The sequence below is a fragment of the Plectropomus leopardus genome, chromosome 3, assembly GCF_008729295.1.
Source record: "Plectropomus leopardus isolate mb chromosome 3, YSFRI_Pleo_2.0, whole genome shotgun sequence".
NCBI classification, from domain to species: domain Eukaryota; kingdom Metazoa; phylum Chordata; class Actinopteri; order Perciformes; family Serranidae; genus Plectropomus; species Plectropomus leopardus.
Window position 1 is genome coordinate 35,179,834 of NC_056465.1, and position 27,693 is coordinate 35,207,526.

General features: G+C 39.9%; 1 protein-coding gene across 1 annotated transcript in view; it reads right to left on the minus strand.

Moving 5' to 3' along the window:
• kif1aa (kinesin family member 1Aa) overlaps positions 1-27,693 on the minus strand; it is a 69,567-nt gene that overhangs the window by 13,972 nt on the left and 27,902 nt on the right. The window contains 24 exon segments of the mRNA XM_042483707.1: positions 2,226-2,331; positions 3,004-3,088; positions 3,856-3,922; positions 4,133-4,241; positions 6,207-6,262; positions 6,975-7,093; positions 7,186-7,276; positions 7,992-8,151; positions 8,705-8,834; positions 9,513-9,598; positions 9,721-9,839; positions 14,889-15,191; positions 17,551-17,688; positions 19,188-19,366; positions 19,458-19,606; positions 19,700-19,790; positions 20,596-20,668; positions 20,863-21,043; positions 21,131-21,211; positions 21,305-21,411; positions 22,067-22,146; positions 22,773-22,848; positions 23,632-23,711; positions 24,651-24,784. Coding sequence (XP_042339641.1) covers positions 2,226-2,331; positions 3,004-3,088; positions 3,856-3,922; positions 4,133-4,241; positions 6,207-6,262; positions 6,975-7,093; positions 7,186-7,276; positions 7,992-8,151; positions 8,705-8,834; positions 9,513-9,598; positions 9,721-9,839; positions 14,889-15,191; positions 17,551-17,688; positions 19,188-19,366; positions 19,458-19,606; positions 19,700-19,790; positions 20,596-20,668; positions 20,863-21,043; positions 21,131-21,211; positions 21,305-21,411; positions 22,067-22,146; positions 22,773-22,848; positions 23,632-23,711; positions 24,651-24,784 — 2,800 coding nt within the window.

Consider the following 27,693-nt stretch of genomic DNA (forward strand, 5'->3'; position numbering starts at 1 on the left):
ACACACACTTGTATTGCTCTGCACTCAAAATGTGCTTTTTAAAATCAAGCTTTAAAAACATTAAACATGTGTTTTCTCCATATGCCAAATATGGTAAAAATCCTGTCATCAGGTGGAAAATAATAAAAATGACAAATTCCAAGGCAAAAGCCCCGAGAGACACCCAGAAATAATACAATGCATGTTTTTATGCTTTGATGGCTGTGGGATCAAAAACTGCAGTCTGAATGGGTTTCAGTGGAGCATTTTTTGTACTTAACAGTATGAATGTATCAATTTAGTTTCCACAGTGTATTTTAGACGTACTGTAGGAGCTGAGCTTATGCTGTATGCATGAACACAGCCAAAATTATCAAAAAATGAAGAATGAAAAGTGTCCCTTAGGATTTATGGTAAATTTATAATATTATAATGACATTGATGCATAAAATAAACTGTAAATATACTGTGAGGACATAATGTATGATACATGCTGTCACTCTGCCTCCACCATACTATGCTGATGTTAATGGTAGGTGATTGCAGGTGTTAAAAGGCAAATTAGTGAATATAAAATGGTGTTTTTATGCCTGTAATGAGTGAATTTCTTGAATAAACTTGTTAAACAGAAATTCACATTGAGGTCTTAAAAGACTCATACTGCCCTCTACTGGCTGGCTGCAGAACAACATAAACACTGCACACTTTTTAATGCCTTATAGCCTAATACACATTTTTTTATATAAGACATCACAGTCACAGAGAGTCTTTGACTTTATGATGTTAATAAAACATTCTGTGTCAGTTTCAGTATATATTAACGATAACGTGTCTTTTGGTTATTTCCTTTAGTTATTATTTAGTTATTATTTAGTTATTTCCTCTGAATTTCATTCAAACTGCACCTTCTCTCTGCTGCTTTACAAACTAGGCTGCAATCACACTGTAAACTGCACATCACACAGTCATTGCATGATTAAAAGAGATGCGTTTTCATTATTAAGAATTGAGGGTTAATCAAGGGATTCAATAAAGTGATGATAAAATGTTTGCACGTCCAATGTATGTCATCATGTTGAGTCCAAATAGGGATACAGAGGTTGGTTATTAGTTTTCCACAACGCAGTGATACATGCTGCTGGAGTTAGAGAGACATGCATTTTAGGCTGTTTTAAATGAAGGTATACTGTGCAGAAATTGCTGGTTACTGTTTGTAAACAGCATTGCCACTGAAAGTGAGCGCAAACCCCAGATTCACTCTGTGTATTTTATTTTTCAGAGCTGTGTCTGCAATTTTTTTTAGCGTCCTTTAGGATGAGTGCTGCTTCCAGTTTGGCTCCTGCTTTCAGCCAAACTTTTGCCCAAGAATGTCCCAAATTTAGGAAAGTTATAAGAAAATAAATGAATCCAGGCAAAGAGCAGAGTCTCTGCACACATATACATTTCCGCACATATCATAAAAGATGATACAGAGGGATTACCTCTGTGTCATCTTAACCACAATCCTGCATAGTATACCTTTAACGAGGGCCTTTTCATTCTGCAGTGAGATACAATAAATTCAGGTTGCTTTGTTAAAATTTGTGTCTCCTATAGTCTCTACGCAGGTCAAGTGTTGGTGTTAGTGGATCTTATCTTGTCTGAGAGATGAGGCGGGTTAGAGGTGAGGTGATAAACAAGGTGAGATGCAACAAACGAACAAAAAGCACAGATTAACACAGAGGAGGGTCGCACAGCCAGCGTGGACGAGTGAAGTCTTAACTACTGATGTGGCAGACTGAAGCTTTCAAAAAATAACACTTTAATTCATTTTGCTCCGGACATTTTATGTGTGTGTCCTCCTGCAAATAGAGAAAGGAAACGATATTCATGCAGATCATAATAAAGAGAAAGAAAGGAACTTGCTGAAGTTTGTTAAAACATTCTCCTCTGCCATGCTTTTTTTTGGACAGTTGCAGCTGCTTCGTTCTGCCATGCATGTGCTCGTGTGCCTGTGAGGGAGCTGCCACAACAGTAATAAAGTGAGGTCCGCACATAACCCTGTCGCTGACTTAAAAAACAGAACCATACATTGGTTTCCAAATTCAGCCAAGCTGCCACAACCTTAGAATAAACAAACATGTATATATGGCAACTTATGTTGAATTCCCAGCAAACATATATATTGAAAATCTAATAAAAGCTACGTAAGACGTGCTGTCCCCGTCTTATCTGCGTTTCCATCAGATGTGTGCATCAATACGTACCGGTCATCTTGCATGGGCCTGACATACCCAGCAGCCAGGATGTTGAGGGAGAGAATATTTGGGTCGATGATGGTCTCATCAGCTTCAGGAGTGTTGCGGAGACGACCTAGAAGAGCCAAAGTGCCTCAGTTAGGACAGCTCAGATTATGGCCGGGTGATATGGGATTAAAATGCTATCCAATCCAATCAAAAATTTATTATAAAGCACATTTAAAAACAATTCAGTTGACGAAAGGGCTGTGCATCAATAAATAGATGTTAAAATGCATAAATATCATAAGAGGGGACAAAAAAAAGAAAAAAAACTACAGAAGGTAAAACTCCAAAAAAAAAAAAACTACCAAAGCTGTCAACTCTCATACAAGGTCAGAGAAATCTAAGGAGAATCAATTAGTTTTTAAATGAGATTTAAAAACAGGCAAGGTGGGGGCTAGTCTTTATCTGGCATTGTAAGGACATTTTTACATTAAATGGAGTACAACTGTCTGATAAATTGAGAAAAGTACATCAATTTACTGTAATGCAACCTTTGTAATTACCATGATATCATGATATAAAAATATCTTGATATGGTATATTACCTTATATTGCTTAAGCTCATACACAATATCACTGTTGATGTGCTGTTTGGTTTTATTTCATAGTTTTTAAGTTTAGTTTTTTACCTTTTTGTATTTTTTTTTAGATTGTAGTTTTATGACATTTCTTCTTGCACTGTAAGGGTTGCATTTAAATTCCACTGTACTTGTACAAAAAGACATATTAAAAAAAAACTTACCCACAACAAGCTCACGGATATCCTTCCACTCGATGTCCCCTCCGGACTCGTGGACAATGGTGACAGTGATTCTCCTCTGCAGGCCCTGTGGTTATCCAGACAGGAAAGTTTGGGATTATGTTTAGATCATTTAAAATGTTATTTAATTCATTTTCTGTAACCGCTTATACTATTAAAGGCTGGGGCTGCACCATGCCCAGCTGACGTTGGGTGAGAGGTGGGGTACACCCTGGACCGACGGGACTGGTGTTAAAAAGCAACTAAAAGAACAGCTAACTGAGCACTGAGGCTTGCAGTCTGAGCGTCGTGTTATATGTCACAGTGTTATATGTTACACTAGAGGCTGACATTGTTGTGTTACACCTCTTTTGATTCCATGATGCCGGCATGCTGTCTAACATCAACACTGATGCTGAATCATGCCGCCATCATTTGGGTCTGTGTAAATGCAAAGGTAGTGTAAAGAAGGGATTTTTCAAATCCATGGCCAATTAAGAGTTATCAATTAACCTAACCTGCATGTCTCTGGACTGTGGGAGGAGTCCCCCCAAAAAAATCATGCTGACAATGCATCCATGACAACACACAGGGCTGACTCTGCTGCCTCATTATTGTGCCCTATGATTGCTATAGAGGTCAATTTTTACCTCCAAAATGAATTCAAGGATATGGAGTAAAAGATTATAGAAAAGTTATGGAAAAGTTTTGAAAATCTCTAGTGGTCAAATGCCCTGTTTTGCAAATTGCAGTAAAAACCTCAGTTGATTTGCATGTCCAAATGCACTGTATACAAGTATAAATACTGTCATATTTGGAATATTAGTGTGCAGGCAAATAAAGTCACAGACATACCTGGTGCAGTAGGAATGTGCCGTGACACGGCATCCCTCCTCTGTGGTCCACCACAGCAGGGATATATCTGCAAAGACACAAATTAAAAAAAAACAAGCCTCACTGATTAGATCATGTGCCAGTGATTAACAGTGCTGATGACATGAGGTCTAAAGTTTTTCAGGGTCATTATAGAGTATTCCTTAATCAAAATAATAGCCATTAATAATATTTTAACAAAAAGCTCAGCCACATCAGTCCACGCTGGATGTACGGCGAGGAGCGACAGGATACTCACTCTCCGGTGGCCTCCAGCTCGCAGATCTCAAAGAAAACCATGAGATCATATTTGCAGTGACAGGGTCCTGCCTGCGGGCGGGTCATGGCTGTCAGCTTGGTGGCAGGTACTGTGTTGGAGAAGGAGGCAGAGAGTGTGAGACAGGTGGGGGGCAGACAGAGCAGACTAGAGTCTAACAGCAGGGAGCTGCTCTAAACCTACAGAGGAACGAGAGAGGGAAGAAGAGAGGAAATCAGTGATGCAGGGAAAGAGAGGAAGCACTCAGCTCTGTGGAAGGAGCTCCTCTCCCTCAGAAGATTTAGAGGCAACACTGCAGTCCTCTTTTAAAGGACAATAACACTAAATATTCTTTTTTTATAATGCTATTTCAGATTTTACATATTTATTCATAAACCTTTATGATCTCTGGCTTTGTGGTTGTGCAGAACAACCGTTTGTCCTAACAAAAACATCCTGTGCATGAGAAAAATCATATGCATAAAACTGCCTGAGCACTATTCTCCTTTAACATTACTGATGTTGATGATCATGATTGTTTTGTAGAAATTATTAAATCTGTGGAGGAGGAAAACTGACATAATTATCAATAAATTAAAAAATGTATAGATAAAAACATAAATAAATAAATGAGAAAATAAATAAAGGATAAATGACAATAAAAGTTGAAATAAATATGGAACTAAATAGATGAATGCATAAATAAATAAAATAATTTACTACATTTACTTATTTCTGTATTTCTGTGTTTGCACGAGGTAGGAGGTTCTAATCTTTGCATTTATTTCTCTGTTTATACATTTACTTATTTATTTAATTCTATACTTATTTCAGCATGCATTTATTCTTTTATTTTGGCAGTTATTTAATCATTTATTTGATTAATTTATACATTTATTTATTGATGCATATATCATGTTTTTGCCCTCCATAAAAAATCTAGTCTGACGAGTTAACTGCGTTTCTTCAGCGTAAGGTAATTCCACAAGAGGAGTTAAGAGCTGTGCATGAAAAACAAAATCACATGCAGTTTGATCAAAGCTCAAGCCGAGAAACTTTGTCAAAATAATGAGAAATCTTCTCAGAATTATAACTTAGTATCATTTCTAATTGTTTTAAGATACTAAGTCATAATTTATAATAATTTTCCCTTTATAATGACTAAAATTACTCTTTTTTTCATCGCACTGGCAGAAATGGGCCTCCATACTTAAACTCTTATTTTTTTGTATTCAACATCTCAGATAGGTTTTTTTTCTTTTTTCTTCCTCTTTGGATTGTTTCTTGTACTGTTGTAATGTGAATTTCTTCTCTGAAGATCAGTATATTTACACATACAGTGCATTGTACTGTATAATGAACTGAGCGACTGCTGTAGCAGAAAGGCACTGTGATCCAGTTCAACAGGAGCTCAAAGAGGGAACTGCAAGGAGAATCCACCACGCAGGTCAACAGTGAACACACAGTACACCAGAGAGCCGATCCAACTGAATCCTGACGCAAGAAAACTACCTTTTTATATCAAATCATTTCATTTTTTGAAGTATTACAGCTTCTACTAGACATTGAAGAGTAGAAACTGTAACACAACTGAAAAAAAATGCAAATTATTTCTTCTTTATTGGGACACACTTGCAGAGCATCGAGCCAATAGCTGGAAGGACCTCAGTAAGATAAACACTTGATATAAAAAGGCTTTCAGTCGCAGGATTCTCTTGGATCCGACATCAGTAACCAACCCGGCTTCTGAGCTTTAATAACTGAACAGATAGAGGTGGGTGGAGCTGTCAGCTGAGCTCGCTCGTTTGCTTCCAGTAAGAAGGAAGCAGCCATGCCAGCGGCAGACAGAGCGTGGCCTGACAGCGAGTCCACCAGCGCCCCATTGAACACATCTGGGACCAGGTATCGGATCAGGTCCAGCGATTTCTCCCGGTCCGGCGAGGCGTCAGAGTCAACTGCTCATACCCAACAACATGAAGCTAAGATGACACCACTTGCAGGGAGACCAGTACAAAGACAACATGAATAAAAAGGTGGAATTCAAAGCAAAGTGACGATCTGTAAGGAGTTTATTTACCTGGTTTGGACAGAGGCATCACGCGTGGGAACTGTCTTCTGCAGGGACGTAGTGGACTGGTGATGGAAACACACAATTATATGTCATTTTATGAAAACACAGCCATATTTATTGACCTATAGCTGCATTTTTCTTTAGCCAGCACTGCTCCCAGAAGACCACACACAACTTAAACTTACATGCAGTTTATCACAGTGTGCAACCATTTTCCATGTGCAATTGGTGAATATTTATTTTAAAATACTGAGTTTGCGTTTTGTTTTTTTACTATTTATACTGTTCTCTTTGCCCTATTTCTATTTTTTTGCTCAATTGTCTCACTGAAACGAAGTTCATTGCAGCAAGCTGGACGTAAACGATGCAGAGGAGGAAAATGACTCCATGAGACCATCTGTCTGAACAATAGATTATCTTTTGAGGGTTTAATGGTAATTTATTTTTGCTTTAAAATGTAACTGCCATAAAACTCATTTATTTCTCTAATTAACGGTTTTCACACAGCACTGCAGCACTGTGTCTCTGTGTCATCCCACTGGCGTGATCTCTCTCTCTTTTTCTTTGTCTAATTTTAAATGTCAAGTTCCACACAAAGAAAGATGTCTCCCCTCGTCCTAAAATGGTCCTAAATTTATACTAAAGTACTTTGTGTTTTGCAGATGCAGCGGTACATGAGTTGAAGCAGTAGTGCGTTGTGTTTTTGAGCAATATGTGGTTAAAAAGGAGCTTTTATGTGTGCAGTAAATCAGCTCTGTCACTTCATTCAGGTACCTGATGACGTCTTTGCAGAGTGGAAGGAAAGGCTGTTTCTGATAGTGTCCAAACACCTCAAACACAATTGGCTGAGTCTTGATGTAGTCCACGAAGGATTTAGTCACTTCAACAGCAATCTATAAAAACAATACAGTGATTTTAAAGCACTTGACCTCTTAAAAACCTGCCAAAGAGACTGATCATCACAGAGGATCCGTCTGATACTTACATTCTGCACGTGGTAGAAGCCGAGAGGCGGGCCGCGGCCGGTGTTCTTCAGGGGCTCAGTGGAGAAGGCCTCATCGTGGCGATGGATGAAACTGAAATATATATCCAAAGAAACATGATAAATGTTGACAATCATGCACAATCAAAATGCACAATTAAAAAGCATTTTAATTTTGGTCACTAACAGGATCCCTCATCCATACTTTTTGGACTCCAAATCTCCATAATTTTAGGACATAGCAATCGCTTTTGCCTCCTTAATTGCTCGACTCATTATTCTTATGAATTGGAAACAGCAGGCGTCTCCCACACATGTCCAGTGGGCTTCAGATTTAGGAATTTTTTACACTTGGAGAAAAATAAAGTTTACATTGGGTGGCTTTACAGGTAAATTTTCTAGGACATGGCAACCATTTCTGACATATATGAAAACTCTAAAACTGTGTGCTCTTCCATAACTGATCCTTATTCATAGCAAATTACAAGAACTAAAGACAACTGTGACTAATGTATAAATCTGTTTGTTTGTATGAATATATATGTGTGTGTGTGTGTATTTGTGTTTACATTTTGATTTACTCTACTGTTTGCATATCTATGTCTAAAATGCGTACATGTATGTATATGTATGTAAATGTATGCATTCTTCATTTCAGGTTTATATAATTTGTCTCTGGCGAGGGTTGGCGGATAAAAAAAAAGGGACAAAATGCAAGCTTTTATATTTTGATATTGCATGATGATTGTACTGCAGTTGCTATGTTGTAAGTAAAATTAAATTAAAAAAATAACTGATGGATTGCTCACTTGAACTGGCAGAAGATGTCGGCGTATTCTGCAGAGATGCTGGAGGCTTGCAGGACCGTCACCCTGAAGGTAAAAATGTTTCCGATCCTCAGGTGCTCCAGAGTCGTGTCAAGCGGGCCGTCCAGACTCTTCAGCGGATTCTCCAGCTCATCTGCACCAGCTGCAAAATAAAAATCAGATTGTACTGAACCAAGATCTACAAAAAAACCCAACAAAAACCTATTTGTGTGGTTTTGTTTACTGCCAATCATTGCAAGAGTTTATGATTTAATGTGACTGGCCTGAAACAGCAGCAGCTACAACCCATACAGTCTGTTGTGAAGTCAAGTGCGGTGTATTTGACAGAGGTGGTAAATTAGTGTGACAAGATGTCATCAAAACATTTGAAAGTATGGCTACACTATACACGTGTGGCGTCCGGTGACATTTAATGAAAGTGAATGTTTCCATTCACATGATGGGAATCAAATGAAGCAGAAAAAAGAGGTATGACATGAAGTACTAGCTGGTATTGGTATCACTTTTGGGGTACTGATGTTGGTACTGGCAATTTATTTTTTTAAACTACACCCGGCTGATATTCCAGGTAGCCAGCCCACACTCACACACACACACACACACACACACACACACACACACACACACACACACACACACACTCTCTTAAATACACAAACCTGTGTCCATTCACTCAAAAATACAATTACCCGCACATGTGTTGTTGTTGACCTCATCAGCTGAGGGCCCCATCTCTGCGTTCTGCCCCTCCCCCTCCACAATACGCAGCTCCTCCTGTGAAATCCCAGTGCGGGACAGCCCCACAGAGCAGGACTCGGACTGGAACTGCAAGGTGCAAAATACACTGGTTAGCTGGTTAGTTTATACATGTGAATTCTGGATGGCAGTGAAACTCACCATACTGCCAACTTTGTACTTCTAGTATTCAGGAGGTGCCAGAGTGCATAAAATGGCATAATAATAAAGCTTGTTTATATATTTCTAAAAAAGTGCCAGTGGATGGTCCCTCGATAGAGGTCCTAGCAAGGCCCCTAATGTCCTAAAATAAGAGAAATGGCCTGAAATCCTAGAAATTTCCAACAATCCAAGAAAATCCTAAAATCCTACATATGTGCTAAAATTCTTAAATGACTTAAATTCCTGGAAACACTCTAAAATCTTTAAATGTCCTAAAATCCTAGAAATGTCATAAAATTCTTCAGTGTCCCCATGTTCCTTGAAATATCCTAAAACTTAAGAAATATCCTGAATCCTACAAACATCCTAAAATCCTATAAATTCCTAAATAAATTCCTAAATCACCTAAAATCGTAGAAATGTGCTAACATCCTTTAATGTATTAAAATCCTAAAGATTTGATAAAATCCTGGAAATTTCTCTGGAAAATGTACTTGGTTACTGTGACTGGCCCCTGGCCTCTTGTCATTTTGTAAAAGTGGCCCCCCAAGCAAAGTAAGTAGAGTATCTCTGCTGTATTGTCTATGTATAGATAATTTTTTTTACCTTTTCATATTGCTGATCCTCGAATGAGATCTTGGCAGTGCCGGACTGCCTCACTCCTGAGCCGTAGTCGGGAGCTTCCTCATCAGCTGGAGGGAAACACAAAGCACCTTCACTTCACTCCCTTAAGAAGTCACACACAGCCTGTCCTTTAACCCCTCCACGGCCTCTGTCTCAACAACAACGGAGAGGCTGAGGATCCGAGCTTTACCTGATATGGCCTGCACCGCCACCCGGAGGAAGCCCTTCACCTCGCCCTTCTCGCTGACGATGGCCACGCGGTGGACGAGAGGAACCGGGTACAGCAGGTTACTCAGATAAACAAAAGCCCTGACAGGAAGCAGAAAAAGAGAGAAATGATAAAAGATTAAAAACTACCGGAGTGAGGAGATGATTAACAGTTGATCAAATGTCACTGGACTGGACAACAGAACACAGAGCTGCAAAGCAACCAAACAGAAGCTGGGACTGCTCTTGCGACGGCCATGGCTGCCCTTTACTATCGCTTTCTGGGGGCTTTTCCTCACCAGCTACAAAAAATGACATTCTCAGGACAGTTATGGGTCACATGCAGTAATCCTGAACTTTTGGACTGTGCTGATGAAAGCTTGGTGAGGCTAAGGAGCATGTGTGTGAGGGTCAACTTTGAATTCTTTAAGTAATTGCAAAATATTGGAAACCAGCTCTTTACTAAGCTGGACACAGATGATTTCCTCATGAGGAATCCCTGAAAAGTTTAGTTGCATTGCTTAATGATTTTAAACCGATCAGCCACAACATTAAAACCACTGACAGGTGAAGTGAATAACATTGATCATCTTGTTTCAATGCAATGTTCTGCTGGGAAACCTTTGGTCCCGTTCTCATTCAAAAACTTTTTTAATACAGACACTTTGACAGTGCTTTCAGTTTAAGATCCCGGCACCTTTCACGCTCGCATGATACGCTCCTGGACGGCATCTGTTGAGAAGGCAGCCGTACAGAACCAGGCACGTTGTTATCATACGCCGCCAGATGGTACTTGCTGCCTCGGCCTTTTTCGTGGGCGGCAGTGTCACTTGAGAGCGAAGCTGGATGGAGCTTGTCACATGCACATGCCACAGAACAGCATCAGGCTGAAACGCTGCCGGTAACAATGTAATTACAGGAGCGCGGTGAGCAGGCAGGAGGGGCGGTGGATGGGTCCCAGTCTGAATGTTTTTTTCTACACCTTACCGTGTGCCTCCTTCTCCGTCTGTGGCAGCATGTGTGTTTGTTGACATACCGACATTGGTTTCCATGTGCTTGTGTTGTCTTAACATAACCACGTGCCGCGTCATCCCGCGTCATGCATTTGTAAACATCAAGTAGCAGCATCCCGCCGAGCAGAGGCAAGGAGGCCACCGTAAATGTAATATGTAGCTGCGGAAGTCCAAGTGAGCTAGTTGACGCTCCTTTGAAGCCAAATTTACATAATGGTAAAAAGTGGTATTACAATTTCCACGTCCATCACGTGATGCTTTGGGGCCAAGAAATATTTTTTCCTAGTGACTTACACTGGAAAAAAGACGTCTGCAAATCAGTGGATACATTTCCAGTGTCAAAATCCCCGCAAACCCGTTTAACATTCAGAATTTGGTCCGATATGTTTAGGTAAGCCACAGGATTACCTAAACTTATCCGCATTCAAGTTAGCAGGTGTTAAACTACAAGTTGGCTGCTTGGACTCGATCGGCCACCGTTAAATCTCTAAGACGCACGTCCTCTGGGCTCCTTAATGCAGAAGATCCTGGTACATTTATACCACGGAAAGAGAACATTATATGCTTCATGTGCGACTGAGCAGCTTTCATAGGAATAAACGGAGCTCTGCCGCCAATGTTTTATCAAGGTCTTTTAGCAAATCCATAGGTGTGGTCCGGCGTATTGTCCTGCTGGGCATCCACGGTGAAAAGAAACTGAGCGGGTGTTGCATGTCATGTGGCATCCACATGAAAGCCAGGATCCACGAATTCCCAGCTGAGCATTGCATTGCAACGAGATGATCATAATTATTCACTTCTCCTGTCAGTGATTTTACTGTTGAAGCTGACTGATGTCTGCTACTGCACTTAAATGAGCATCGTGAACGTGCCTAAATATGAAAACACTACACTACATATCAAATGTGCAGAGCCAAAATGACCACTTGAGGCACTTTGTGTTTGATTTCTAAATACGTCAGGGGTAGTGAGAAAAACTTTTAAATGCACTGCACTAAAAATGTTCCTGTTTCTGTGTTTCTCAGTCTTAAGTTTTTAAGCTACAGTGCTCTACAATCTTGCAGTCAATGACCACGTTTTTGCACGAGCTAGAAGGGGTAGACATTTAAGGGTGTAAAAAGGGACAGGCTTATGACAAGATTGGTGAGGTGCAAAGAAGGCATGCTCAGGACAAAAAAGGGTGAACAAAAAAAATGCTTTCAACGTCTTGACTCAAAGGAATCAAAAGCAAATGGAACAGAAATCATCATACGCAACATGGCTCAGCTTGAATAAAAACTGCCAACAGCTTGATATATTGTATGCTACACCAAAAAAAAAAAAAAAAAACAACGAATGACATCAGAAATCAAAGCGCACCTCCTGGGTCGAAGTGCTAATTTGTGCAAAAGAGGGGCACTAGTTCATCATCAGACGTATTCAATAAAAAATCGACAAAAAGGTCAAAATGAAAAGACTTGTGCTCTGGCATGCCTAAAAGAGACAGCTGCAGTAGAAACCAGCTCTTTCATCTTGAGATTTTGAGTCTTCCTTGAACGCCACTTTGCTATTTGGTATGAATCGACTCTTTCAGGTTTCACAGCATGCTGGGAACATTTCGCTGTGGGTTCCTGTGTTATGCAAATCAGACCTGAATATACTCCATGAGACATGTCAGTGCTTTGGCGAGTGAAAGGTCTTCTGTAAAAGCCGCTCCTTTGCTTTTAGCCACACATCAGTGAGACACACACCTCAAGCAGCCGTTGAGCATCAACTTTGCTTGGATTTCCATGGAAACAAGTGGCATGAACTGACCCACCCTGGGCTGACACAAAGGACATTTTTTTAATAAGTAGAATTTGAATATGAAGGAGAAGCTTATTAGTGTGAAAAAAACCAAAAAGCAAGGAAACAAATAAAATAAAGCAACAGTCAGATCTGATGAGATTAAAGATAGAAAGCAAAAGATAAAACCTTGAAGCCCAGAAATGTCTACTCCGGAGTCAACTCAGTATCATGAAAAAAAATCTGTGTAGTGGTTTGACATTTGAGAACATTTGTGTCTCAAACATGAGACACGGTGACGGTGACCACTGAGACAGGAAATAGAAACTAAAGTGGCTACTTTGACTTGGTGTTCTGATCAGGCAGGGAGTGTTTAAAGCTGGAGATGGCGTCTTTTACAACAGCAATTTTTTTGTCATATTTGATGAGCCTGTCATTATACCCTGACAGTAGTACATGAGACAGATAATCTGTAGAAAAAAACTTCTTTCTCTGCTTCCTTATGCTGCTTCATTTGCAAGAATCCACTGTCTAAATAAAAACAACCAATGAAAACCGAGGAGTCTTTCGTTAACTGCGGTCACTTTTAAGGCCGTGACACACCAAGCCAACAGTCGGCGTTTGGTGAGCGTCTGTTGGCCGAGTAACTGCATTGCATCCTTGTACCGTTGGCCCTCATTGGGCTTTTTTCCGACTGCTTAAGCAGGTTGAATCAGCGAGGGCAGACCCATCCGTGAGTGACATCACTCTGATTGTCAGAGTTAATGGGGAGTGAGATTGAAACAAACTCGTTATAACAGATAAGATGAGGTTTTAAGCAGGTTCGTATCGTTTGTTTTTTCAAAATGAGATTGTGTTGTTAATGTGTTAATTGGCTAACTAGCATCAATTTATGCTGCTTTCCCGCCCAAGTTAGCACATGCACTTGGGTTTTTCAAACACGGGTAAGCCTATTAAATACTGCATTCCCACTGCCAGTGAACTCACCACACGAGTTTTGGTGGTGTGTCCGTGCGATGTCACAGACAGGCAGGAGAACAGGTACACAGCAGTAGGAACAGAGGTCTGTGGAAACGTCTCAGTAGTTTCTTCTCTTTTTATATCTCTAACTTATTCAGTTTCTCTTTCAAACTGTGTGCAGATGTATTTGGATCAGTGTTTTGACACTGCTTAGGAGGAGATGGATGGTAATTAGTGACGGCAAGTCATTGCATCTCACCAGTTAAGGAGCTGAAATCAGGTGTTGTGTACCTATCGATGCCGATCAGAGCTGGAGGTGATAAATACATGATTCTGCGGAGGAATCATTTGACCAAGGTGTGCATGCAGATCTCTGGCATTCTAATAGCATTTAAAAAGCCAGAAGTTAGCGGGTGTTAGTGGGTTTTTTGTGCAGTGGGCATGAGGCTATAGTCTTATGGTTTCCCTTGTTGATTAACGATTACAGACAAACACTGTCTGCTGGTATTAAGTGGTGTTTCCTTTCACTCAGGCGCAGATTGTACATGCTGGTTAGCCATTGGCTGAATCTCTGTGGTGTGTTCACATGCAACTGTGTGCAAATGTGAGGCAACACAGCGGGCGGTTTTGTCACTGCTAGTTCCCTTGATGTTGGTCTGGTGTGTCTGGGCCATTTTCTTTATATATAAACAAACAAAGATTATTTTTTTTCTCCTTTTTGCCTTTATTTGGCAGGATGGGTTAAGTGTGTAAGGGGGGGAGAGAGAGGGGATGACATACAGCAAAGGGCGGAGTTTGAAATCAAACTTGACGCTGCTGCGACAACAGGTTTGATTCCACGCTACTGGGAGCTACAAGGCGCCCCGTTAAAGTGCATTTTTGACAGCTGTGCTTGAGTCTCATTGGCTTCGGTTGGTTGTTGGTTGTAGATTCTTGCAAATGCTATCAGGAGCAGTAGGAGGAGGCAGAGCAATGAACTACCACTCATGTAATGCTGTCAGGTTATAGCAAATATGACAAGTACTTATTTTTGTAAAAGTTACCAACTGTAGCTTTAAGAAGATGACATGAACTAAATTCCCACAGTGTTTTTCAAATCTCCACTGAAGCTATTCAGCTAAAATGCCCTAACTTCATGCTGATGTTGCAACTAAATATTACTTGTCCCAGATGGGCAGTACAATGGAAATTTCTATTTGTAAATGAAAAATTAAAATTGTTTTCATGCGCATATTTCATGTACTGATGCAAACATGACTTTATGAGAGAGCTCTTGTACTGTATTAATGTTGTGTACTGCATTTTAAAACATGTACAATCATCTGTGCTAATGTCTATCGAGGGAAACAGACCCCGTGTCTCAGCGTGAAAGAGCTAGTTTCCTCCACCAGCATGCTCCCGAAACCTCACCAACCTTCCCACTACACTGAATAATGGTGAGCGGTCGTAAAAGGGATCCTGGCCTTCGCCGGAGCCTCGGCAGAGCTCTCCCTCATCATCATCATCATCATCATCATCATCCACTCCCCCGAGCTCCGAGCTCGGGTCGTCCAAAAAGATATCATCGTCCAGGTCATCCAACTCCTCCAACTCCTCCTCCTCCCCTCGACCCTCGAGCTGCGGGTCAGCCAGCTCAGTAATTTCAGAGTTGGAGAGGGTCGGGGACGGGGTGAGGTCACTCATGCGCTCGCTCATGCATGTGTTGAAAATGGGGTTTCTGGTGCAGCCAGAGACATGGGAACTAGGTTAGAACAGTTAGATAGAAAGCACACACTTGTTCAAACAAGAGGAGTGATGGAGCACCACATGGAACGGACCACGGGAAAAAACTACCCTCCCCTGATGCCAAAATCTGCGTTCACTGTCTGTTCAGTGTGTACAGTGGAAACAGAGAGTTTAGACAAACGACAAAGGTTAACCACCTTTAATGAGAGTTTATATAAAGAATTTTAGGGGTAAATGTGTGGTTTTTGTAAAACCTGGACCCTATTTTCCCACGTTTTGGTGTCTGACAGATTTGAATTATGGGCATGTTTGAACTGTCAACTTACATTCACTAAAAGTGTTTGTTTTTGTCAGTGACATGCTCATTTTATTATTATTATTATATTATTATTATTATTATTATTATTATTATTATTTTTACACATATTCATATGTTTTGAAATAATACTTGCATCATGGCTGTAGGAATTGACAGCTGGATTTATTTTTTTACAAATATTGTGTATTAAAGGTAATGACAATCACAAATGCTTGTGTTAAACCTTTTGTAAAATTAGGAACCCTCCGCCACGAGTGCACCGATGCCTCGTCTCTTCTGGTACAGACTGTGTCTTTTTAGGTCGAAGTACAAAAACACACACACAAAAATAAAAATGCTATATCCAACTTCAGTCTATTTGCTGAGATATAATTTGTCTAGGGAGCTAAACTTCATTAGATGTGGTGCTTTTGGCCCCAAGTGCCAGCATTACTCACTCACTGAGTCGAAACCGAAAATCTAAGTGAGCTGACAAGCAGCATATTTCAGGGGACATTTTTCAGATTACTGCCTAACCGTTTTTGATTGTCTTGTAGGAGCTAAATGACATTAAAGGCTCAGTGCTGGATGTTATGTAACGGGGCCGTGTGACTGAGAGAGAGACAGAGAGAGCTGGCAGAGAGACCGGGAGGCTGAGTGCCAGAGTGAGACAGAAAAACAGCAGGCTTTGAGTAGGAGGACTGAAGAAATGTCGATCTGAAATGTTCCACAGACAATTTTTTTCCCTTAAAAAAAACAAAAAACAAAAACAGCCTGGCAACAACGAGCATGTACTGATCATTTCAATTGGTTGTCAAATCCATCTTTTGTGTTGAAGCTGTGAACTCATGTTCAGAGGAAATATATTCACACTGGAGGCGCATTGTTCATTTAGGAAGCAAGGAGAATTTAAAAGTTGAAAACTGACAGTAAACCAACTTAAAATTCATCAGTTATGAGGAGATACAATGAAATGACTAAATAAATAAGTATGGAGATACAAAAAAATACAAAAATAAAATAAAAAACTAATAAATAAATACAATGATTCCTCCAACCTAATTAACACTGAAACACATACATAAATAAATGTAGTTGCAGAACTGTAGATATAAATGTATAATGCTTATTTATGTCCACTTTTATTGTCAACTTATATTTATTCATGCATTCATCTATTCATTTCTGTATTTATTTATACAAATATGTAGTTATTTAGGCCTGAATTTGTTCATACACACATTTATTTATTTCCGTATGTGTTTATTTACTCCTGTATTATTTATAATGCATTTATTTAGTTATTTGGGTATTTATTTATTTATGCCTGTGTTTATTTATACATTTATATATTTATTTCAGTAATTATTAATTTATGCTTGTATCTATTCATTCATATATTTATCTTTTCCTGTACCTTTAAAATTCTTTTATTTAATTAGTCATTTCAGTGTTTTTTTATTCATACCTGTATTTTTTTACATAATATTTATTTCCATTTGTTTTTATTCCTGCATTTATTTTTTTCATTACTGCATTTATTTAAACATTCAGTTATTTCAATCTTTGATCTTTAAGTTATTTTGTCATCCTCCACAAGATATGACAGTTTTATTGTGGATAAAAATATGCTAAATTAAAAAGAATACTGAATAATTTCACTTAAAAGGTCCTTGTGCAATGCATTTTGCTAAATAATACCCAGTCAGTCCTTCATGCAAATACAGCTTTCTATATCAGCTGAAACAGAGAGATTTGATGACAGTGTCGCACTCACAGTGTAGACTGAGAACACCAGACTTCAGTTTGCAAACACAGAGACACCGCAATGAAGTGGGCTGCAGACTACTTCATGCTGGTGTCATTATCAGTCCATCAGTAAACCACATGGACAATATGTGGCAGTAATGGCCAGCAGCCTCCCATTATCCTGAACTCAATGACTAACACTGGGCTTCTGTTTGCTCGCTGCTGTTGACCTTTGTGTGAGCTCAGTCTGAATGACTTCCTGTCCTGTTCACACACTACAGAGCCGGTGGTGTTCGGCATTTACCTGCCGACCAGACGAAACCAGGGGAAGCGGTCGTAAAAGGGGTCCCCTCCGGTCATCACATTTTCTCCGTCTTCAGTTGTATTGTTGGGCACATCGGCAGCGCGATCGTACATCTCTCTCATCAGATCGAGCCGCTGCCTGCAGGAAGAAGCAACAGTTGACACATTATGTTATTGTGCTAAAATGAAGCACAGCATGGAGTTAATGAGAAATATTCTTCCAGTGAACACTGTGATATTACTGATTTTTATGTGTGAAATTCATCCTTCACAAAGACATTTTAAACCTCTTCTGTTTCTGCTGTTCATCAAAGGCTTGCAGACATTTTATTTGCAGATAATATTCAAGAGAATGTAAAAAACAGCAACCCATAATAAACACTAATGTTCACAATAAAAAGTTTCTGCACTCATTTTTGAATGCCTTCGGAGAAAACTCATTTTGGCCTCTTGTATCCGTTATCTCATTCTTTCACTCTCCACCCAGCAGAGTTAGATTTGCCAGTCCAGTCTGGTATATAAGCTTAAACCAATTTGATGTTATGCAAGTGAGCTGGACCAGCATTTTTCATTATGCCACTTGGCAAATTAAAAAGTATTATACATCTGCAATGTGTGCTAACTGCGTCATGGTGCTAAATCCAGCTCCTATTGCATTAGTAATAAGCAATATAATATAACTATATATTACAGACAGACTAAGGGAGCGTCTGACAGACTAAGGGAGCGTCTGACAGGCTGCTGAGCCCGGACCGGTGTCGCACCATGAATGAGGTCAAATTTCAGTAGAGGTGGATGAGGCAGAGCGCGCATGTTGTGCATTTTTACCAAAACATTAATGTTTGATCAGAGGTGACATGAAAGAGTTAAACTCTTAAGAAAACCAAAACGAACTGATGAACTGGTAAATCGAGAGATTTGCCTTCCACCTTCACCACAATGCTGGCACCACTGCTGACGCCACACCAAACCACCTGGCCATCTTCCGCTCCACAAGACCCCGAGATCCTTCCCTACTCTCTCCCAACCCAGAGGGTGCAGTCCCAGTTTTTCCGGCAGAGAACCTGAGCCTCAGACTTGGAGGTGCTGCCTCTCACACTCAGACTGCCCCAGTGCATGCTGGAGGTCTGATGAGGCCAACAGAACCACATCATCTGCAAAGAGCACAACTCTGAGGTCCACAAACCGGACCCCTACCTCCCTCCGGCTGCACCTTCCTGTTCATGCGTATCACAAACCGAATCAGTGACGAGGGACGACCCTGGAGGAGGCCAACACCCACTGAGAATGTGTTTGACTTTGAGCTGAGATGATGGACGCAGCTCTCACTTTGGTCATACAGGGACCAGATGGCTCAAAGCAACAACCCCGGCACCCCATATTCTCGCAGTACCCCCCCACAGGCCGCTCCAAGTCCACAATACACATATAGACTGGATTGGCAAACTCCCAGGACCCCTGGAGCAGCCCAACGAGGGTAAAGAGCTGCTCTACTTTTCCAGGACCAGGACTGAATCCACATTGTTCCTCCTGGATCTGAGGCTGAAGAATCGATCAGAGCCCTGAAATAAACTCTCTCAGGGAGGCTGAGCAGAGCTAAGTGGAGGGTGTGTAAAGACTTGGTGCGTGTTCACGTACCTTAGTTTCTCTAACGTCCAATAGTGCGTGGCTCCATTTTTCTGATCCTGCACCTCCACGGCCACAATGGTGCGTGGGAAGTGTCTCTTCTCTCTGTCCTTAGTCGCCTCTGGGGGCAGCAGGTCCGGAGGCAGCGGGGAGTACAGAGTGTCTGTGAGCAGCACAAACTGAAACTGGACCTGCACGGGCAACAAAAAGCATCGGTGTGATCAGAGAGACGGATGATGAAAATAATCTGCGGATGTCAGTATGATCGAGAACGTGTTGGACCTTCTTCTTGAGTTCCACACTGATGGCGTTGGCCTCCTTCAGGAAGATGGCGTTCCCCCACAGCAGGTCACGGAGAGAGGTGAACTGGTAGCAGCGCCACTTACGAAAACTCCACACAGCCAGTTCTCTTTCTCTCTCTGTCCATTGCACTGTGGGTAAAAAGGATAAAACAACATCATGTGGTGAAGAGTTGCTTTCCACCAGCAGACAGATATTGATATGTGCCCAGTCGTTTGCACCACCTTCCTCCTCTGGCTCTTCCTCTTCTTCAGGGACATCTGGGTAATAACTGTCCACCTGCTTCTGAAGAGCCTCCAGCTTGCTCTCATAGTCCTGGATAATTAAATAATGAAGATTAATGTAAACACAAGCACTTTAGGAGCAGATGTCAGCGAGTTAACTGTGCAGTCCTTTCAAATGGAAAACCAAAGGTCATTAAATGTACATGGAAAAATATCTTGTGGTTTATTTTTACTGAAGATGCAGCATGGGGTGCTTTTTGAAATACAATTTTAATATTTTTGGAAATTTGATGACTTAACCCTTTGGGACCTTGATCGACATCAGTTTTGTTTTGCCTCATTCAGACAAGCATTTATACCTCTGAAACCTGAGAAATGTAATTTCTTTTAAAACATGGGAAAAGGAGATTATTGGATATTAACAAAAACAATGATGTCCAGAAAAGTAAAATTTTAACAGTTGTTTAAAAAACAAAAATAATATTGAAAGAGGGCAATAGGCATCCTAAAAATGACGCAAAAATGAGCAAAACATTGAAAGTTAGGCCTACAAGAAAATTAGCACAAAAAAAGAAAACATATTAAATAGTGTTAAATATGATAATATTAATAAATACATATTTTTTGTGTACCACAATTTTAATTATATAATTTAAATGTTTTTTATTTTCCCCTTTTTCAGGGGATAATTTTCCAGCAATTTTTTACGTCACGTTTAACTAATTCTTGCCAAGTTGCTTATTGCCTTTATTCTCATGTTTTTGAAAGAAAACAAACCAACTTGCTCACGTCTCAAAGGTTTAAATGCTTGAGAAAGGTTTCTGATAGCAGCACTAGAAAGCTGATCATCTAGGTTTTGAAGGGTTAACTGCACATGAAGCTGCTCAGCACTGTACCAGTCTTTGCTGCTCCAGAAGGTTGTTGGCCTCTTCTCTCTCTTTGCGATACTGGTCCTCCAGCTCCTGCAGCCTGAAGTCAAACACAGAACAAAAGACGTTTAAAGGAGACGCGATGCATCGCCTCAGAGGGAAAACGGCAGTGCAGCTCCGTTTCAGGAGCTTCTCCACAGCTTTCTTATCTGCTGCTCCTGTCCACAGACTCTTCTGCTACCTACGCGGCTTTTATTGAAAAGGTTAGACGGTTCACTTTTTCCTCCAAAGTACCTCTGTTCCATTTCCTGCTTCATGTCGATGCCCTGTTTGTCCAGCAGCTCCCTCTGAGCGAAGGCCCAGTCCACGGGCTCAGCTGGAGTCTCAGCACACGGGGTCCTCTCCCGCTCCGCTCTGGCCTGCACGGGGTGGTTGAACCTGAACACATGGCTCTTCCCCAGGATGATGCGGTTTCCTTTTCGGGAATAAGAAGTCAAAATGCATGCATGAGTACAGCACATACATGCTGCTGCAACAGTAGAGAGCAGGAGAGCTCACTGACCTGATTTGAGGACGGTGGGCTCCGTCACTCTCTTTCCGTTGACGTAAGTCTCGGCTCCTTCACAGGGCTCGAGGACAACTGCTACTTAAGAACAGAAAGGGCGACATGAGGCTTCACTTCCTGTCTGTCGGTATTAAACTTACAGCGTTCTGGAGGAAGGTAAAGATGGCTTACTTTCTCCACTCGGACCAGTAGAACTGGTGAAGGTGCAGTGCTCATCCTTGATGAAGTGGCCGCTGAGGACGATATCCTGACGACTGCTGGCGTCCACGCGACCGACCCTAAAGAGGAAAAATGACAATATGATGTGAGAGCAAACAAATAAATAATAAAGAACTGCTTTAATATGTCAGCTAATAAGTCAGTGTTTTTGGATTCTCACTGTGGAGGCATGAGTGAGTAACTGATATAAAAATGTGTGCGTTTTCATTTAACCCTTTGAAACCTAATCAAACTGACTTGATGTTTGATGACTTGATGCAATTTTCTTGCAATTTTTGGGACACTTTCATACTAATATATATATATATATATATATATATATATATATATATATATATATATATATATATATATATTTATTTATTTTTTACCATGTTTTTCGACACAAGTCCGACCAGTTTGCTCACATTTCAAAATTTTCAAGTGCTTGTAAAAGACACACAGCACAAGAAAACAGATGTTGATCCAGGTTTCAAAAGGTTAAGTATTATATTACTTTCTTATTGTATTCATTTATGAATTTATTTATCTATTTATTTTAAGCTAACTAATTATTTATGTATGTATGTATACATATATACATGTACATTGATGTACATGTTTTGATATACACTTAAAATTTCAATAAAAATATAGTTTTTAGGAAGGAAGGACATCCCTACACCCTTCTATACTAGCTTAACAGTTGATTATAAATGTGTGATGATATCTGACCTGGTGATCCCGTCTTTAATGTAGTACAGCAGGCACTCAGACATCAGAGGATCCTCGTTGAGATTCACCAGATGAGGCGTCTGACACACAACAAGGAACAATTTACTAACTGCAGAAATTCAGTGAGTCATATACATAAATCAGACATTGCCAGTATGTTATTTACAATATAACACATGCACACGCTGCACATCAGAGAGCTGAAAAGCAGCTTCTCTCAGTAGCAAACATCAAACAATAGTTAACTCCATGCAGTCAGACTCACAGCAGGACTGTCTAATGTAGTCTGATGTTGTGGGGCTGCAGGCAAACAGCCATAAATCACTGAAACGGGGCGCTACCATTATCTTTCCCCCCATGTTTACACCCGTTGCTGCCTTCGGCGCAGCCAGGGAGTGTTTGAAGTGAGTAATGAAGTAGATTTCAGATAACGCTTAATGAAAGAGAAAAAACCCTCGACTGATGCGCCTTGGCGAAGCTCCTGTTGGAGAGACTCAGAGCACTCAGAGAAGGAGGCAGCTTTAAACACTTCACAGCGACAAACCTCGTTTGGGAAAACAGCCCGACCGTGTCGATAAACACAGGCTGGGGCTTTCTAGGGCTATCGGAGGGCTTTGAGGTAAATAAACAAGCAGATCAGTGAATAATTGAAGTGGTAAGTATTAGATCACAGAGGAATTTTGCAGATGTCTCAAAACTTTCTTACCTTCTTGGGGGAGAAAACGCCAACTGTCCCGCCATCTTCTCGCATTGCTACGCCCATTTCTGCCAGCAGAGCCTCTCTGTGGATCAATGTCGGAGTCAGAAAAACAAAACGCTGCATGATTTGTCTTAATGTCAGGATGCCTCACCAGGGGCGTTTGTAGGATTTGAGGACATTAGGGGCTTAGGCCGAGCATCTGTTGCAAAAGAAGATCACTAATTTTTTACTTCAAAGAAAGCATGCCTTCCAAACCCACGGTTCACCATGTTTGGCGATGCGTCTCCTCAGATGCCTTTCATAAGCTGTTTAACCAGTTTAAAAACACAAGCAAATTGGTTTGAAAAAACTGTAAAGGATGATGAAAAAAAATATAAATTAGTTCAGAAAAAAAGGGACAAAAAATACGGAAAACTATTTTTATAATTATTATAAACATATATTTAAAATTAGCACTTTTTTCAGGTAATTTTCCTGTTTGCTTTTATTTTTGGACAATGTCTTGTTAAGTTGCTCATTGCCTTCTCCCCATGTTTTTGAAAGAAAATCCTTCCAATTTGTACAAGTTTCTATGGGTTAATGATGTTGCTGCTTTAATATTATTATTAATTATCTTTGACAAAAACTCAACATCCTGTTTTTTATAATTGCAAGGGCATTCTCTGGTCTTATTTGTGTCTTTGAGCTTTTCTCTGTTGTTTTATGTTGTCGTCCTCTTGTCTCTTTGTGTTCACAAATGTTTTTCTTTCACAGTGTATTTGTTTTAGCTTGGACTCTTTTTCTTGGATTAAAAACTGAATATCAGAGGGGATTTTACTATTAAAATAATATATATATATAAATGTAGAATTGTTGTGTGTCTCACCTTTCCATTCTTATGGCTTCTGTTCGGCGAAGTTTCTCTTCCCAGGTTTCATTGAGTTCAGCAATAATTTTCTCTGTTTCCTGAAATTTCAAAAGACAGTGGTAATTAAAGACAGACATTTATCTCAAGGACAGGTTTTTTTTTTTTTTTTTTCGAAAAAATCAATTAATCCCATGAAAAGAACAAATCAGACAATAACTGTGTAGTTTTGTGTAGTGTGGCTAAATCCTGATGCGTCATCTTCGTCGGTGCCGTAGAGCTTCATTGTTACTCTGCCTGACAGACTCCTTAATTAAGATGAATGTGGACACTGTAGTTAATTTCAGGTCAGTCCCACATGAAGCGCAGACACTCACAGGTGTCTGAAATTAGTCCTCAACAAATGTACAATTTACTGCAGTTTGAGTAAAGTTTGTTAAAAACTGCATTAAGCCACAAGGTGCTGGTCTTAGTTAAGGGAAAATCCTTAAACATTTCAAGCATTTCAAGGATGTTCATCAAATCCTGCAAAGGGTCTGTTTCTGTGTCTAAGGTCCATCAAATTTGACCAAGAACCAAGACTTTCGTTCTGAGAATTTTAAAAGATGCCTGCATGTATCCTCAGTGCTCTTAACCCTTTGAAACCTGAGCAAATTGGCTTGATTTCTTTCAAAACATGGGAAGAGGACAATGAGCAAGAATGTGTAAGAAATAAGTAAAAAAAATACAAGAAAATTTCCTGAAAAACTGCACCAATAACAAATGACAAAAAAAAAATAAAAATAATAATAATTTAAAAAAATTAAAAAAAAAAAAAAAAAAAAATCAACAACCAAAAAACACCAGGAAAAAAACATCATAAAAGTAGGTAAGGCATTTTCCCCAAGCATTTAAAATTAATTTTCTAAATCGATTCATTTCTATCAATTTGCAGGACCTTTCTTACCAAGTCACACATTGTTTTTTTCCACTTTTTTGAAAGAAATCAAACCACTTTGCTCAGAGTTGCAGTGTTGGGAACTGCAGTTTCTCATGTTCACCTTCAGTCTCTCGATGGCCTCCTCGCTGCCCGGGCTGAACATGATGCGGTCGTGAAGACTGGCGATGGATCCGGCACGGCTGGACAAGGCTGAGAGAGACGGAGAGGGACTCATCCCCGTCATGGCATTGGTCACTGTGGAGAGATCATCTCTTTGATTCACAGCTTGGCCTTTATTGTTATTGTTCTTGTAATCGGATAGGTCTGTGGGGGCTGGCGGGGGCGCCGGGTGTGTACAGGAAGTGGGGTTTGGGGGAAATCGATAATAAAAGAAATGGAAAAATGCAGACAGATGAAGAAGAGAAGAGAATAGAAAAGAAGAAGAAGAAAGAAGATATGTAGCTTGAAACACATCTAACTCACAGAGAGAAATTTGATCTGATAGTACACAAGCGAGGGCGGCGGCGGCAGCAGCAGGAAGCCACGCGCAGGGAACTCAAAGGATGCAACAAAGAGGCCGACCAGCCAAAGAAAATGCAGCTAATGCACGAAAACTTCAAGCAGAGCATCAAATGCAGGAGCATTCAAAAACAACAAAATACAAAACTGCTCATCTCCCATTTTCAGACATAGAAATCTAGCATGAATTAGGGATTGCTCACTTCAGAACAGGCAAAACCAAAATTAGTCATCATGTACCTAAAATAAAACATATCAGCAGGCAGCCCTTTGTGCAGAGACATAATGACTCATTTGTAAAAGGGTCATATTTCCTGCAGAGAACATCGGGAAGCCAGAACTCCCAATTAAGATTATTATCTAAAAGCAGCAAGATGCATGTAATGCTCAGCGCGTCTCTAAAATTAGAAATGCCAAACAAATAACTGAGAGCTGAAATCCATTTCTCTGCTTGTCTGTGTAGCCTTGAAATCCTCATTTGACATTTATTTTGAATCAAAACTAATTTCAACACACACTGCTAAAAACATGACTGCAGCTTTGCACTATTTAAGCTCTCAGTTTAAGTTTATATTCTATTTATTAATAATCATAAGGTTTTATATTCTACATATGATACATACTATTATATACATATATTTCTTTGCATTTTTTCCCTTGTAGCTATAATATCAAATTAATTAAATATCAAAATATTCTAACCAAATAAATGCAAAGAAAACATATTTTCTTTCTTAGTGAGGGCATTCACATATTACTACATTATTATTATCCTGTATGTAATATGTATACACATTATATCATAAGTTATATACATGTCAACCATACTTATACTGTGTAACTATTCTTATATATATAATCAAATAATTATACTATGTCATAGATCTACCTATATCAGTTTGTATTATAGCCCAGTACAATATTATGTAATATTATTTTATTTTAATTTTAAATAATTTGTATTTTTGTGATATTTTTGTCCTTTTTAGCACTTTTTCTACTTGTTGCTTCTGACCCTTGAGTTGCTATAATGTGTAATTTTGTACAGTGAGGGTTTAAAAGGTCTCATCTTATTTCTGTTTATCAATAACAGCCTCCTGACAGAGCTGATTTTACATCACGCTCCCTGTTTTCTGCAAGAAACTACAGTATAAAAAACAGCTTCCTTGGTTTTCTGTTCAGCGCTTCATCCCAGCGTCGCCGTGGCACCTCTATGACAGATTCTCCAAAACAAAGAATATCAACCCTGCAGCTGCTGCTATGGCAACACGGAGCAATAAATTGGGAAAGTGTATCACACCCATCCATCTGGACAGGCTGCTGCCCGCCAAGATGGATCACATAATATTGCCTTCGCGGTGCAGTTAATGAAGTCATGTATTATAGAGAGACAGTAAAAATTTATGGCATAGAATGAGATGACTACCTCAAAGATCCAATATTATGTAAGTGATTATCCTCCCTCTGTGACTGGAGCTGCATCATCATCTCATGTTTACTGTTACGGCTGCCAACAGGAGGCGGCAGAGTCAGACAGACGCCGCCGGGGGAACGAGAAGCTTTCTACGTCAGGGAAATCATAGATATCTCATTATTGTCCTTAACTTTCCTCATTGTATTGCTCTGCTCTGTTGCTTCATAAATAATTAAGTTCTGTCCCACCAATGCCACAGCCAAGAAGCCGGATCTCTACAGCACCATGACATGGCACCTTCAGCCCATAAGGGAGCCACTGCATGAAGCATCTAAGTTTAAGATTTTTAATAAAAATTAACTTAAATTTTCTTAAAAAAAGATTGACTTGCACAAGTACTATCCTAAAAATAATTTAGACATATTTTTTTCATCTTTATTTTGTGTTTTTATTCAAAGTATTTCCTTCAAATCAATTTGGCGATGCACCTTTTCACCGAAAGCACATCATTTTGAACCATATGGAGTATTTTGACGAGAAATAATTCGGTTTGGAAAGTTGGTCTTCAGCTGAAACCAAACTAGATTTATCGTCACATGATTGTACGCCTTCGCGCACCAGTCAAGTTTACATCCATGTCCTCCTCAAGGTCATCTTCAGATATTGTGTTCATAAAAATGAGACGAATGAAAGGTCACGGTGACCTTTACCTTTGACCACCAAAATCTAATCACTACATCAGCTTACAGTGAACACTGACGTCAAATATGAGGAAATTCCCTTTAGACGTATTAGAGATATTGTGTTCACGTGAATGTGAGGGATGTATGGATGGACGACCTGAAAACATAATGCCTCCATCCTCGAGACATAAAAACAGCTTTTTTCTTGACCCCAACTGTAAACAATGACATCAGTGTGTGTGCTTTGTTTCACAGATGTAATGAGAGGAAGGAGAAGCAAACGACAGTGACGCTGATTAAAAACTCAAGCAAGAGGTGGTCAAAAATAAAAATAACAAGCAAGAGGTGGTCTCATTAATAGATGGTCCAAAACCTGCAAAAACAGAACAAAAACTCATAAATAACTCAAAGTGTTCTGCTGTTTTGCTGCTACTGTTCACTTCCACTGTGCATTAAATTAAATCCACCTCTCATCACACACTGTTTTTATCCCTTGAAACTCCTCAGATACTTACAAAACTTGGAAAATTAGTTTTTAGTTTTTTGCA